Genomic DNA, 15,269 nt, shown 5'->3' with positions numbered 1-15,269 from the left:
TGAGAAAGCAGCAGCACTTCAATACCATGAACTTGTCAGATGACAGATTTATTTAAAGATTTATTTAAAAATTCATCACTAATTTTTTTTTTATTTTGCACAACTAAACACAGGATTTACAATATATTAAAGAAATTTAAGTTTGCCATTCAACACTGATTTATTCATGCAGTTTGCTAACCAGGATTACTAACCAGAGCTTAGTGTTAAATGCCAGATAACATAAGGACAGGCTGTCAGTTATAAAGTTCTGAACCACTCTGATTAGTGCTGATTATATGGTATCCCAGAAACCTTTTATTTTTAGAAAATTGTATAACACAACAGCAAGTAATTCAAAGTCATTAATACTTTTGTAAACTATTGATAGAAATTATGACAAAGTCAGTTAGGCTGCTACCACCTGGTGGTGTGCTGATAATGCTAAAACCCATTTACACTTAATATGGTATCACAGCCTGTGAAAGAAAAATTGGTACATTCTTTACATGACCCTAAGAACAATTATAGAAGTAGACTTTTTTTGTATAATCCATTAAAGTTTCACAAACAAATTTATCTTACAAATTAGCTATTCAACAAAATGTTTTAAGCCAAAATATTTAACATTAACATGCTTTTTTATTGTCTTGTCACTTTACGTAGCATTTTTTTGCACGGATTTAGTCATAAAGCAGTATTATAGACAAGTACTACTCAAAATGAGGGATAAGGAAAACGAATACCTTGTAGAAAATATTGTCAAAATGGATTTTCCTGAAAATAATTTTTATAAATGCAACCTATCAATATTACATACTGACATTTATGACCACAACATTTGATCAGTAAAGATAAATTTAAATACTGGATTTCCATTTCGTTAAAGGCTAAAAAAAATGATATAGCACATTTTATAATAAAGTATAGAACTGTTTTCAGAAGAAAAATATTTGTATTTAACATCTGAACTACTACAAATAGTTTACACTTCCAACTGTAATGAGAAACAAATAAAAGTGTAGCAGAAACATAGTGGATTTGGGACACTTGGTGGTTTTACCCCCCAGTTTGTTGCTTTTTATCTGGCTGAATTTAAAAAAGAAAAAGCTGACCTATTCAGTTAAAACATCAAGCTTGCCATCCATCACTATTTAACTTTTCTACCAGCTCAAGAAAGAATGGCAACTGGTTCCAGAAACCTACATGGTCTAGAAGAAAGCCATTTACCACAGGGCTTCTGTATCACAGAACACACAGAGCTGGAAGGGACCCACAAGGATCACGGATCTGAAGTGACTGGAATTGTACCCATGACCTCGGTGGCATTAGCTCCAGGTCTCTCAGCCAAACCAAGTTCTATAGTGTTTATTGACAGCTATCCTCACAAAGAAACCTATGAACTATAACAGATGCAATAGAATATAAGAGGAGACAGAGAAGTTTAGGGATATATGCAAAGCTTGGCATTTTTAAATCCCTCATTAAAAATGCAAAACTAATTGTGCACATGACTCAGACACACTGTACAGGCTTAATACTCACCAATATTTGGGGAACTTGATCAGCTTGCCATAAACAGCAGTACTGAATGAGGGGATAACTGGAACAGGGATGCAGTACAATCCTTTACTGTCCAAGGAAGTCAGTGCTGCTTGAAAACCAAATATCTGGAACAAATTCAGTTGGTCAAATGCTATATTATCATGTGATTAGATTACTTTATTTTCAAGATATTTTATAACATATGTATTGATAAATATTTTATAAATTGTGTATTATTTTTAGATAATCCCTTTTCCCCAAGCATAAATATAGCTACAAAAATATGCTTCAAATAATGCCCTAAAATACATGTAAAAATATTTTCTTCATTCAAAAAGTGTTAACTATGGTCTGCTGAATTTAAAATAATTCTGAATTACAATTTTTCAACTCAAATACTTTAGTCTATATCCTTTAAACTTGCAGATTACATATGGCCTTTCATACAAAGTAAAATCACTTTGAGTAATTATAACAACACTGGTTGTTAGCAAAGAGTGGTATTTAAGGAAATTAGAAGCTTCCCTTCAAAGCTTTTTTTCTTCGTAAGAGCCTGGCTACAGAAAGAATCATCACAGGAATTCTTTATGATTTATCCCCATTCAATATGGCAAACAAACTGTTTGTCTTTGTTAAAAGTTGTCTTTTAACATGCTATACATGTTATTCTATTCACAAGAACAGAACAATTCAGCCACTACAAAAGCTAGCAAATAAACCCTTTAAAACCCAAAGCTGATGTCCAAATTTTGCTACTAAAATGTTTTCTGAAGAGAAAAAAATCTTCTCAAACTGAAAAACATACAGATGACTTGCAGTACTGCAATTCCAATCACTTTAAATGTAACATGTCATCCAGAAAAATGAAAGCCTGCTATGCAATTCTGAAACACAGTTTCTTGTATGCAGATAATAAAGATTTGAATAATTTAATTATTGTAAAATATCAGCATGGAAGTGAATAGATAACTGAGAAATTGACTAAAATGAACAGTAGTAGTATTAGATATTTATATTTTAGTAGCACCCAAAACATTTCAAACTTCCTAAGCACATCCTAAAAGGCTGGAAAGGCCTGCTTTAAAACTCCTCTGCAGAGCAGATGGCAACTGAATCATCTCAAAACAGTTTTCCATATCTTAAACCTCCCCCAGCCTCACAATAAGAGCTCCATTCACATAATGCATCTCTAATTAGAACATTCACAGATCTGTCCTCTTATAATGCAAAACAATTAAATTGTTTAACAGTTTTTGATTTCACTGTAATGGGTTTGCTCTATCAATACTACTAGCAATGATGGTTTTTCCTCTTAACTTCCATCAAGTTTGTAAGCTGGTAATTTTGCAGCAATCTACGCAGCATAGGAGCATTATCTCAGATGAGGAAAAAGGTTTCTTTCTGAGTAATTTTAATTCAATCTTGTCACAAGAATCTTGGGGCTTCAGTTTGCAGTCTCCTCATATGAAGTGTACAGTGCTTATTATAAAACACTTGGCTCAAGTCAGAAGCAGCAATCCCAAACAACATTCTGTGAAATGCATTTACTCTATGGCCTTCCAGATTAGCTGAAAACATCCTTACAGGAAACCTGCTAACACTTCAGATTAACTAAACATACATGATCTTCTCAGCACACATCTCCAGCCCTCACTGACCTTCAGGTAGCAGTGTGAGTAGCAGTAATGCAGCAGGTTGTCAGATGGCTGGCCCAGGCTGCTGACCACATGCACCAGCTGCTCCGCGTACATGGGCACCGAGTGCTCCAGGTTAACCTTGTCCACCAAAATTCGGATGGAAGGTAAAGGCCGCAGGGGCTGGAAACTTGCAGCATTTAACAGTCCACTCAAGTTCTAGGGCAGGGAGGAAAAAAAATTATGTAATAATTTAAATGTTTTTATTGTAGTTGTATGTTCTTACCTAAACACACAAGGAAATCTCCATGAAATAAACTATTTATAGATACTGTGGCATTATACTACAAAGCCTCAAACCTTTCCAAATTTTTTTCTTTTACGTTTAAAATAATCAACCTTTTATCTGGAATTGTCTTAGGTGCAGGTGTCCAGGTGCTGGCAGTGCAGAGGCAGCTTCTGTGAGGGGACACCAGGGGCTGTCCTCAGGCAGGTTCTGCCCGCTCCAGCCAGTGCTGCAACAGCCCCACCACAGGGCTCAGCTGAGCTCCTCAGCCAAGCTGGGGCACCTCTGTGCACACAGATTTAACAATGGGCAAAAACACCACACAGGCTGCAAAGACTCTGAGAATAAGTGAGAAACAGCAACATGAAAAGCAAGGTCAGAGAAGGATGGGGAGGCAGTGGTGCTCCAGGCTCCAGAGCAGAGCTTCTCTTGCAGCCCATGAAAGAGACAACACAAAAGCAGACATCCACACTGCAGCCCATGGAGGTCCCCATGCTGGAGGAGGTGGATATGCCCCAAAGGGCACTGCAGCTTTGAGGAGAGCCCATGCTTGAGGGAGCAGATTCCCTCAAGGAGTGCAACCTGACAGAAGGACTTGCACTGAAGCAGAACAGCATGAGAATGAGGGAGTGGCAGAGCTCAGCTGTTACAGACTGGGCCCCATTTTCCATTGTCCATCCCCCTCTGTTAAGGGGTGGGAGGTGGAAGAGTCAGGGAATGAAGGAGTGAAATTGAGTCTGAGAGGAAAAAAGGGCATAGGGGATATATGCTGTTTGAATTCTTAGCATAAGTGCAATAATTAACTGCCCCAAGTCAAGTTTGTTTTGCTCATACTGGTAATTGGTAATTGATCTCCCCCTCTATCCTGACCCATCCCATTCTCTCCCCCACTACTCTGTTGAGGAGGGGGAGTGACAACAGCTGGGTAAGCATCTGGCAGCTGGCTGAGGTCAACCCAGTACAAGAATATGCAAAGTCAAAATATTTTGTCCTATAAAAATTTTTGATTACCTTTATATTACTCCAAATCACTATCACCATAATACTTATCTCATGCTGGTCTAGCCTTTACACTGTCATCTTTTATGTATTCAGTCATGCCAGGTATCTCAGCAAAAGATGATACCATTCCATAAAAAATAAATACCACAATTTTATACACCCAAGTCTATTTTTCATAGTATCCATTACAATGGAGTACTGCACCCAGCACAGGTTGGACATGGGCATACCAGAATAAGTTTCCTGCAAACAAAGTGGCTATGGGATTGGAGCACATGAGCCCTGTTTTAGGAGAAACAGAGACAACTGAAGTCTTTCAGTCTGGAGAAGGCCAGAGAACAATCCTACTGCTGTCTGCTGCAACTACTGGGAGGGTACAGAGAAGACCTGCTCTTGCCTTGACCAGGATGTTGAACTCCTGGAGAACACCTCCAAACATCTCTTCCAATCCAAGTCACACTACAAATCTAAAAATTTTATTATATATGCATCAAAATAGAACAATAAGTTGATGTACATATGATTTTCAATCTGAAATTCAAAATCATTATTTTAAATGCGTTTGGCTTCATTCAAGAAATAGCTCTTGCCTTGACCAGGATGTTGAACTCCTGGAGAACACCTCCAAACATCTATTCCAGTCCAAGTTACACTACAAATCTAAAAATTTTATTAAAAATGCATAAAAATAGGACAATAATACATATGTACGTATGATTTTCAGTCTGAAATTCAAAATCATTATTTTAAATATGCTTGGCTTCATTCAAGAAATGTAAATTGAGACTCCAAGTAATGACTACATCAACCAAAATGTCACTGGAATTAAAGTTTTTTACTTCAAACCTACAACAAGCTGTTCTCCCATTATGAAAATAGCATCTGCCCATGCCCACAAGGTGAAAAGCACCACAACCCCCAGCACTATCTGAAATTCAAAATCATTATTTTAAATATGCTTGGCTTCATTCAAGAAATGTAAATTGAGACTCCAAGTAATGACTACATCAACCAGAATTTCACTGGAATTAAAGTTTTTTACCTCAAACCTACAACAAACACGGGACTGTTCTCCCATTATGAAAATAGCATTTGTCCATGTCCATAAGGTGAAAAGCACCACAACCCCCAGCACTACTCAGTGCAATGTATTATGAAATGCTAAAAAGGAGAAAAACCTCTCTGAGCAACCTGTTCCAGTGCTTCACCACCCTCTGAATAAAGAATTTCCTCTTAACATCTAAACTAAATCTGATCTCTTTTAGTTTAAAGACATTGTCCTTTGCCCTGTCATTATCTACCTGTACAAAACCCTCTCCCTCATTTTTAGAAGCCCCCTTCAGGTACTGAAAGACCACAATGATGTCTCCTCAAAGCATTTTGTTCTTCAGGATGAGCTACCACAGCACTCTCAGCCTATCAGATGGCATATTGGACAAAAACTCCTAGAAATTTAACTCACAAATTGATGAGGTTTGCTGTTCTTCCCACTCCCTCCCTTACCCATAAAACACCTTCCAGCCTCTAGCACAAGAGATAAACCTACTGCAAGTCTTCAATACAAGCCACAGATTTACCCCCTGAGCACTCCAACTTTGCACATTGACAGAGGAGACTTATAAGAATAAAACCAGTATAGGATTCTTCAGCTGGCATTATACTATGCATCTCCAAAAGATAAAACAAATGAAGGCTATTAAGACATTTCTGTCTCTCTGAGCTAGTCATTCAGCAGTTAAATGCCCAAGTCCTGCTGACATCCTGTCTGGAACTGGCACACAGAGCTGGCTATTAAAATCTATGTCATCTCTACTAAGCCTGTGTATTAAAAGATTTCATACTTTACCAAGCTTATGAAGACCTGCAGAACAGGTACTCCTCTGATCAAAAGATCAGAGCTACTGCTTTTTCAGTTCCTTGATGATTTCAAGTCTCTTTTATTCAAAAGTATTTTTCCTATACATACATAACACCTTCAGTTTCCAAGTCTAACTAGTCAGATGCCCATTTTAATTATCTGAAGTTAAGGCTTACAGGCACCAAACTAATCCAGAACTCAGTGATACATCCAGCACATGGAATAACAGGCCAGTAAGAAATTTTATATCAAATAGCACATGGTGACATAAAGAACTGAATCATTATCTGTTCATACATACCTTCTCACCCATGATTATGGGCAGCAAGTGGTCTAGTAAATTGAATTCTGCCACGGGGATTATAATTGTACACTTAAGAATAGTGAACGTTGTAAGTCTAGTGGGAATGTATTCCTCCAGTGATGCTACTTCTTCTGAGCTTGGCATAGCTCTACTTCCATCCATAATATCTACAATAAATGAAGATTACATATGTTTCACTGAAATATATAACATGTGCCCTACAGCTGATGTTTCAGAAATGCCTAAGGACTAGCAAAAAATGCAAAGCTTATCCCCTGCCCCTACATAGTTAATGAAGTTATTCCACACTGTTTCTACCTAAGGCTAAATGCAATACTAACTGGATTTTCCTTACTTGATATCTGTCTTGCTCTGAGAAACTCATCTTAACAGTCTACTTATTTCCATGCATTTTCACCCTATATAATTATTATTTTGAACTAATAAATACCAGTAGGAATACCTTCTTCTCTAAGACTCCAAAATTAAGCTAGAGTAGAAAATTAAGTATTCTTACTCAACATGAGGCTTATGATTAAAACAGGCTTTCAAAGTGTCTGAAATTATCTCAGAAGTACATCCAACACTGATAGGGATATTGTGATTAATTTACTTTTATTTTACATTTTCCTCTTTGGACTCAAAAAACTATTTGAAAGCTGCATCTTTAAAAGCACTAAATGTAGTCTGGTATAATTCTGTATATTTGTGTCTATGCAATAGGAGCAAACCTGGCTTAGTTTTGCAGTATGGTTCATACTCATGTTCCAGAGCACAAACTATCATTTTCATGATCCGGTGCACTGCGCTGCTATCCAGTCGAAGATTGAGTGGACCCACAATGAGGCTTTTTGTAGACATCTCCTGAACATTTCCAAAATCTTCACTCTTTACTGAAGAAAGGTCTTGCTGATTCCCAGAAACTACAAGTTTTATATAAGTTACACAAAACAATTGGACATAATAACATTTTATCAGCTACTTCTGTTTCAAAGGCTCAATAAATATACAAATATGCAACTATAACACACAAATATACAATGACTGGTTTAACAGGTTTTAACAAAATTATTTCAGGTAAATGCAGAGCAAACAGGACAAATTTCTACCTTGCCTCCAAGCACAGTAGAACTCAGGAACTCTTCCATGAACTTTGTATTTCTCAAATTTGGGACTCTTTGGAGGTGTCTAAACTTCTGTGACAGCTTAAAACCACATGTCAATGATAGCCACAGTGCTCAAAACTTTCTACAGCTTGTCATAAAGATTATTATCCCAACAATCAAGGAAAAGATGTGCTGCAGAGACATGACAGATCTGGGCCCTTGAAAGGTCAGCTGCCATGAAAAGACTGGAAGAAGCAGACTAGAAATGAAGATAAACCCTTCCTTCCATTCACATTTACCACCATTCACTGACATATGGGCAACAAGAAAGAAAATATCTTTAATCATTATGTCTCAGACTGGTTTTATTAAGAGCAAACAGAAATAACAGAACAGTTTAGTAAAGCAGAGTAATAAGATAGACCAAAATCACACATTCAGTGTATACAGGCTACTCATCAGCTACCAATGAGTATATGCTACTCATCTAGTCATACCAAAAACATGACTATTCCTCTAAACACACTTCATGGAAATTCTTCAGTTAAATCATGCAGATTTCAGAAGCTCAAGTTTTCCTGTCACATATGACTTGTTAAAAATATAGGCCTATCCCTCTAACATTTTTAGCTTGCAGAACTTCACTGATTTTTTTCCTAAGATCATCACTTTGACAGTGTCTTCATTGCTTTGACAGAAGCACTAAACATTAAATATCTTGCTGACCATAACATATCTTGCTGAACAGTCTGACAAAATGAGCATTGAGACTAAATGGTTCTGAGCCCACAGAAGGACAGTGGAGCTGGTGGCAGGCCTGGAGTACAATAATTCTGAGGAACAATTGAGGGCACTGGGGTTGTTTAGCCTGGAGAAAAGTGCTGAGGGAAGACCTTATTGCTCACTAGATCTACCTGGAAGGAGGGTGCAGCAAGGGCAAGAGGTCAGTCTCTTCTCCCAAGTAAGAAGCTATAGGATGAGAGGCCTCAAATTGTACCAGGGAAGGTTTAGATTGGATACTGGGAGAAATACCACTGAAACTGGCTATAGGCACTGGCACAACCTGTCAAGGTAAGCATTGCAACCACAATCCCTGGAAGTGATCAAAAAATGTATTAATATGGCACTTGGAGATAGAGTTTGGTGAATATGGCAGTACTGGGTTAACAGTTGGACTCAATGACTTAAAGACTTCTTTTCCAACCTTAGCAATTCTATCATTTCTGGTTGCCCGAGAGGAACCCAGTCATTCACCCTTTTGTGTCTCTCCTTTACTGCACTCTTTTAACTGCACTCATTCAAAACAGTCTTTACATTGAGAGAAGTTGAGCTTGGTGGAAAAGGAAGCAAGCATAGGGGGTTTGTTCCTTTATGTTTAAACCATACTCCATAAAACACTGTTGCTTCTAAGAACTGGTGAGGAAAAAGGTCCTCAAATAAACTGAGACTATGCTGAATTTGATGCACAGCTGGCATAATGTTCTGCAGGCCTTTACAGGCTTATACACTCAGCAGAAGAATTAACTTTATCCTTAAAAGCCTAACAGAAGTTGATGGTGAGAGCATTTATAGCCTCTGCTTCCCTTGGTTTGTTGTTTTTCTGAGAAGAAAGAGAACAATAAAAGAAAGATAAAAGGACAGAAGAATACTTCCTTATAAAACCTACTCAAATCTTCAGCTGGAACTGAATTACCATCTTTTGAATGAATCCTGAAAGAGATTTTTTTAAAACTCAGCATACTGACTTCTGCATTTATTTTATAGGCAGTTAACATACATACTTTTATCCTTCCAATTCTACACGGTATTCAGTTCAGATGAATACTACTTTGGTAGTGAATACACTACCAAAGAGTGTAAAAACCATACCATCACATAAAAAATAATAAGGCGAAAAATAATAAGGCCAGAAGTAATAACAGCCTGCCTTTTCAAAGAGGAAAAATCAGACTTGCTTGTATATATAGTATGTATATGAATAATATATCTAAGTGACAGAATTCATACAAACCACTTTTTGGAACAGTTCCAGTTAATTCCACCTAAATGCAAATAGACAATGTAGAAAACCTACTGGTTCTGCAGAAGTAGGTAAGCACTGGTGACTTGGAATTTCATGGATGCATAAAGAAAGCCAATTTTCAACCACCAAGTTTTCAAGCTCTCTGTAAATCTTATGTCTAATTCTAATTAACCAAAAATATCAAAATAAGTGCTGCATAATCAAGCTGCCAGCACAGTAGAGAGGTACACATTACAAACAAAAGGTGACTTTAACAGCACACCCTGCTAGGTCTGTAGGTCATGCAAATCAGTGATCAGGGATCTGACAGGCTACATAATGTTTCAGAGAAATTCTTTTGCACTGAAATACTAAGCAAAAAAACAGAAAAATAAAGGAAGGGGAAGACAGACAAAATGTCTAAATACGACTACTGTGCATGACTTGCTTTCATTCAAAATGCTGAAATTGATTAATGCACTTCTGTAAATGACAGATGAAACTCCTGAGGGTTAACGTTATCCAGGAGGCACTTGTGGTTTAATCAGTAATCCTATGCTTCAGGAAAGGTTAAAGGTGCAAAGAATGTGTCAAACCAAAATTGCCTTGACAGATAAAAATCTTACAATCACAGTAACTGCCTCCTATAACTTAAGTTTGGTTTGCTGTTTTTTGGGGTTTTTTTGGTATGTGGGGTGCAGTAATGGTAACTAAAAACTGTTATACCAAAATAAGAAATAGTAAAATGCAAACTTTCAGATAAACAACATATTAAAAATGCAGCAGATTTAGATTGTTTTCAAAATCTTATACCTTCATCTTAAACAAATATTTTGCACCTATTTGTTTACATTCTATTTAACAACTCTGCATTTAACCCACAACATGGAAAAAATTAGGTGGAAAATAGCGAGCAGAAAGCATCACATTTGCTTTTCTGAGGAATAAAACCATTTGAAAATTTAAGATTTTAAGTTCTTGACTCTAGAGAAACAAAAACCATTTAAATAATTTTAAAATTAATTATTCAATTATTTTACATATCCAGGTTCCTGAAATTAAAGGAACAATACTGAAATCAAAGCACACAGTAAGACTTGATAGAAAGCCAAGCTACATTTTGTGGGGTGTTTTCCTAGTGACTGATTATGAAAATAGAAGGAAGGCTATAAGAAATCATCCTGGTAGGAAAAAAAAAAAGAGAAGCTAAGGAGGGAAAAATGTAGTCAGAAAATACAATAGTCTGACACTGAGGAAAATAAAAAAAATGTTTCTGAGTTCAGAAATTTCTGAAAAGCATTAATTACAAGTCAGGAAGAGATATGACCATAACATTCCTAATGCATTCAGAGAAACAAGAAAAAATACTCCACAAAATCAATTTTTCTTCATAATGCACATAGTTTGTGCATACTTAAATTTCTACACTAAGATTCAAAAAGAGATAAGGCTTACCTGAGGTTTTCAACTTCTCTACTTAGGAGTTCAATGTGCAATTAAACACTTGTATTGTTATTAAAACCAGAAGAAGTCTGAAGTATATGTTTGACTTAATTGTAAATTTTCAGAGCTTCACACCACTCTCATGGTACAGATGAAAGCCTCAGAGTCAGGAAAGAACTGATAAATTTCCTGGTGTATGCCTCTACTGCTGAGGGCAATAGCATCATTTACTTATTTTTGTAAATGTTTCATGATCCCTCTCTAAGGAAACTGTAAGTTTCTTTCCTACTCCTTTAGACTTAATGTCCACCACATCCAGAAAACAAAGACAAACATTAAGAGTTGTGATTTCTCTTACACAAAAAAAAAAACCCAGGTGAGTTGGACTATGTAGCAAGGACAGATAATGAGGTTCAGTCATAAAAGAGCAAGAAGTTCCCAAGAGATATCCAGAGAAATAGTACTCATAATAAAAAATACACAGATGGGGAAGAAAGTAATATTAATTTGACAGTAAAACTGCAGAACAGCAGCTGTAAATGACAGTGCTCTGAGGAGTGAGGGGGAAATTATATCACAATCAGTGATTAAAATATCTGTGAAAAATATAAACATATTACTTGCTGATAGATTAACTCCTTTGTCCCAGCTTTTGTGACACTCACAGAAGTACATATACTTACTTCATTAAATTCACTTCTCAGACTTAGAAAATAATTTCTAGGAATCACAAAAACTATTTTGAATTAACCAATATCTATGTGCTCATGTCTAGGCTAATATTTGCTCATCAAATTGTTTAGATACATATATTTCAAGATAATTCTTCACACTTTCTTGCATCCTTGCATTTTTTTTCATAGAAGAAAAACAATAGTACTTTTCATCTTCTATACCAAGTATATGATGAATCTCATTCTTCAACCAGGGTTTCTCAAGATATTTTTAATATGCAAAGTAACAATAACAGCTTTAAAAAAAAAAAAAAAACAGACTGCATACTTTATGAACTACACCACTGCTGCAAGATAATTTCTTTCAGTTCAGCAACTGGCTATAAAAATATCATTACGATTACTTACGCAGGAAAAGAAAAATAAAAAAAGAAGAATAGCAACAACCAACAGCTAACCAAAACAAGTAACCTCTGAAAAACATCAATGAAGATGAAAGCATTTTAGTGACAACCCTGATGGTAAATCTAAGGTAAGTTAGAGGACAGTTGGTCAAGGACCATCTGGGCATGAAGTCTTTGTTTCTATTATTTATCAGGGTAAACAAAGGGAAAAAAGGTACCTTTGCCACTGGTGCTTTCCATTGTATACAGGTAATCCATGTAGAAAGCCCCAAACCTTTGCATTCCAGCTATCTCTGTGTATGTCTCCTACCAACAAAGCAAAGCAAACAAAGAAAATGCTGTATAAGGAGAGAATCTTGAGATTACCAACTGATAGACTGGTATTAGAGAGATATATTCATGTTTGGATTTGTGCATCAACACAGGGAAAGGCTTATCAAAGCAAAGAACAGAGGTTATCACAAAGAATTCACCCTTCTGATAGGTAATGTAACTTCCATTTGAGGCCACACAAATGCACATTCATAATTCCTGTGGACATGCTGACCAATTCATCAATAACATCTAGTCAATTAGTACCTTTAATGAAGTAAACGTTCTTCATTTGACCTCTTGCATGCAACACATCAACCTAATTAAATACACTGAAAACTTCAGCTTGCTCAATTTGGCTTTGCTATTCAAGGAATATTGTGGTTTTATCTTTCAACGGTAGGAAACTTATCAAGACTTTATGCCCACATTGGAATTCATACATAATATAATACATCACACAGCAAATTTGCTTCCTCCCTTGCCAAAAAAATGGGCAAATAGTGAAAGCATCAAAGACAGACCAAGGAGAGAGTAAAGCTTAAAACACACTATGGGAACAGTTTGAACATAAGTACTTGTGATTTTACTAAACTCATTTTTTCACATGATTCTTCAGGGCTACACTTCATCAGTAATACTGAAAAGGTGAAAATAGTTAAATTTAAATTAAAAGGAAATTAGATACATTCCAAAATTGTAATTGGCTTACCTGTGCAATAAACAGCACAGACCTCCACCTATGAACACACCTGGGAAGGACCACTTTGGTCATTGCAACCGATCTTTAATAATGGCAGACAACCAGGGAATAAAGTTTTACTGCACAATTTCAACAGAGACTAGAAGTGACTCAAAATTTGTCTCCACAAAAGGCAGAATTGGCAAAATTTTCTCTAAGCAGACCAATTCAGAATGCAAACAATAAAATTAATACTGTCCAAATCTGACAGCACTTCTTAGTTTGAAGACCATAGACTCCTTACTGTTTGGGTTTAAAATACATGCTGGTAAAGTTTGACTTTTGCTAGTATTCTTTTATATGTCTCTTTTCCTCTTAAAATATTCTGTGGTTACTGCTTTTGGAAACTATGACATTAATTCAGTTTTTGGGGCAAGAGAGGAGTTTGAGGTTTCTTTTGGACATGTTTTTTCAGTTTGGCTCTTTTTTTGGCTTGGTTTTTGTGGGTGTCTTTTTTTAACACAAACAGATTTACTTTTTTTTTTCTTTTTTTTGGCCAGCTGCAAAGTAAGATTCAGTTAAATGTGTAAAAGCAAGGAGAATTCAGTCCTCTAATAGTACACAGATCTAAATAATTATAAGAAATCCATTAGAGAGCACTGGAAATTTTTTATAAGACAAATGTAATTCTCTGACCTTATGATGAGCTGCATCCAATATAAATTCTGCACGAATGCTGTTATTTTCTGGACTTCTGTAATCAAATAGTGAATTGGTAAGGTATGTCATTCCTTTCACGCTCAAATTTTCTCCACAACTAAAGAAGCATGCCTCCTTCATTGGGAAGTAGAAAGCGGCAAGGGAAGAAAAAAAATAGAGTCAAGTTAACAGAGCAGTTTCAATTCTGTCATAACACAAATATGATACACACAGAGTAGTAACCCTCAAGAGTATATTTCATTATGAATGAAGATGAAACAATGAAATTAATTTCATTTGTATAACACAAGTTTCTGTCCACTCTTTCCCCATTTTCAAATCAATAAAAATTGCCTGAACCAATGAATATTTTACAACTCATGATACAGAACACATTAGCTGCATTTTAACAGCAAATAATCTCAGATCATCATCACTCCAAATCTTGCCCCAGTCCTCTTCTGTATACAAACTTGTCACTGCACACTCCATTTCTGGCTGCCCAATCCTTTCAGATGATGTATTCATCATCTTCAGGCAATCAGTTATTTCCATGTATGACCTCATTGCTACATTATCATTCTTTATTCATCTAGATTTTAACATGCCTCCTCCCAGACTTCTACCCTTCTGAAATCAATACAACTTTCCTAACAAGAGTTATTAATCCAAAAAAGTTATTTAAGAGATTTATTTTTTCAACTATCTATTCTCAATCACAGGCAGAGCCAGAACCTTTATAAAAGGACCAATCCCACAACCACAGCAGTACACAGACAACAGGCAAGTAGTGTCATCACCACTGTCATAAAGCAGATATTCCTAAATTCCTGGACTAGAGAATGGCAGAAAAATGAGTAAGAACAAAACCCTCAAATGTCCCTTATCAACTAACTTAAAGGAAATTATCTCCATTGGTCAGAGCATGAGGGTAATAATGCCACAGTTGTGGGTTCAATCCCTGTATATATCACTTAAGAGTTTGACTTGATGTTTTTTCTGGGTACATTCCAACAGAGACTATTTTATGATTCTGTGAAATTCAATTGCCCACCCACCTCACTCTAAAAAATCAATTCTCTCAAGATTTTATACCCGACAATCTCAGTTGCCACAGACAAGGTGGCTGTCCACCCTCACATCCCCAACCACATTTCCTTTGTCCTTAACAAGGCCAGCACAGGATTTTTACAGTTGGCTCATCCTTGCCTCCCCAGCCTCTCCTTCTGCAAAACCTTGTGTGTATCCATAACAGCACAGCAGTCATGCAGTGTGTCCCACTGCATCCCCAAAATCCCTATGTCATACTCAGCAGTCATGTCATGACATTTCTTGTTTT

General features: G+C 36.4%; 1 protein-coding gene across 1 annotated transcript in view; it reads right to left on the bottom strand.

Moving 5' to 3' along the window:
- VPS13B (vacuolar protein sorting 13 homolog B) overlaps positions 1-15,269 on the bottom strand; it is a 423,217-nt gene that overhangs the window by 354,399 nt on the left and 53,549 nt on the right. The window contains exons 9-14 of the mRNA XM_039705990.1: positions 13,928-14,065; positions 12,456-12,543; positions 7,340-7,531; positions 6,606-6,775; positions 3,183-3,377; positions 1,525-1,649 (exon numbers count right to left, since the gene is read on the bottom strand). Of these exons, the coding sequence (XP_039561924.1) occupies positions 1,525-1,649; positions 3,183-3,377; positions 6,606-6,775; positions 7,340-7,531; positions 12,456-12,543; positions 13,928-14,065 (908 nt within the window). The remainder of the gene's footprint in view (positions 1-1,524; positions 1,650-3,182; positions 3,378-6,605; positions 6,776-7,339; positions 7,532-12,455; positions 12,544-13,927; positions 14,066-15,269) is intronic.

The sequence above is a fragment of the Passer montanus genome, unplaced genomic scaffold (genome assembly GCF_014805655.1).
Source record: "Passer montanus isolate IOZ18808 unplaced genomic scaffold, ASM1480565v1 scaffold19, whole genome shotgun sequence".
In the NCBI taxonomy this organism is placed as follows: Eukaryota; Metazoa; Chordata; class Aves; order Passeriformes; family Passeridae; genus Passer; species Passer montanus.
The sequence above is the reverse complement of the archived record's forward strand: the minus strand, read 5'-3'. Positions and strand labels throughout refer to the sequence as shown.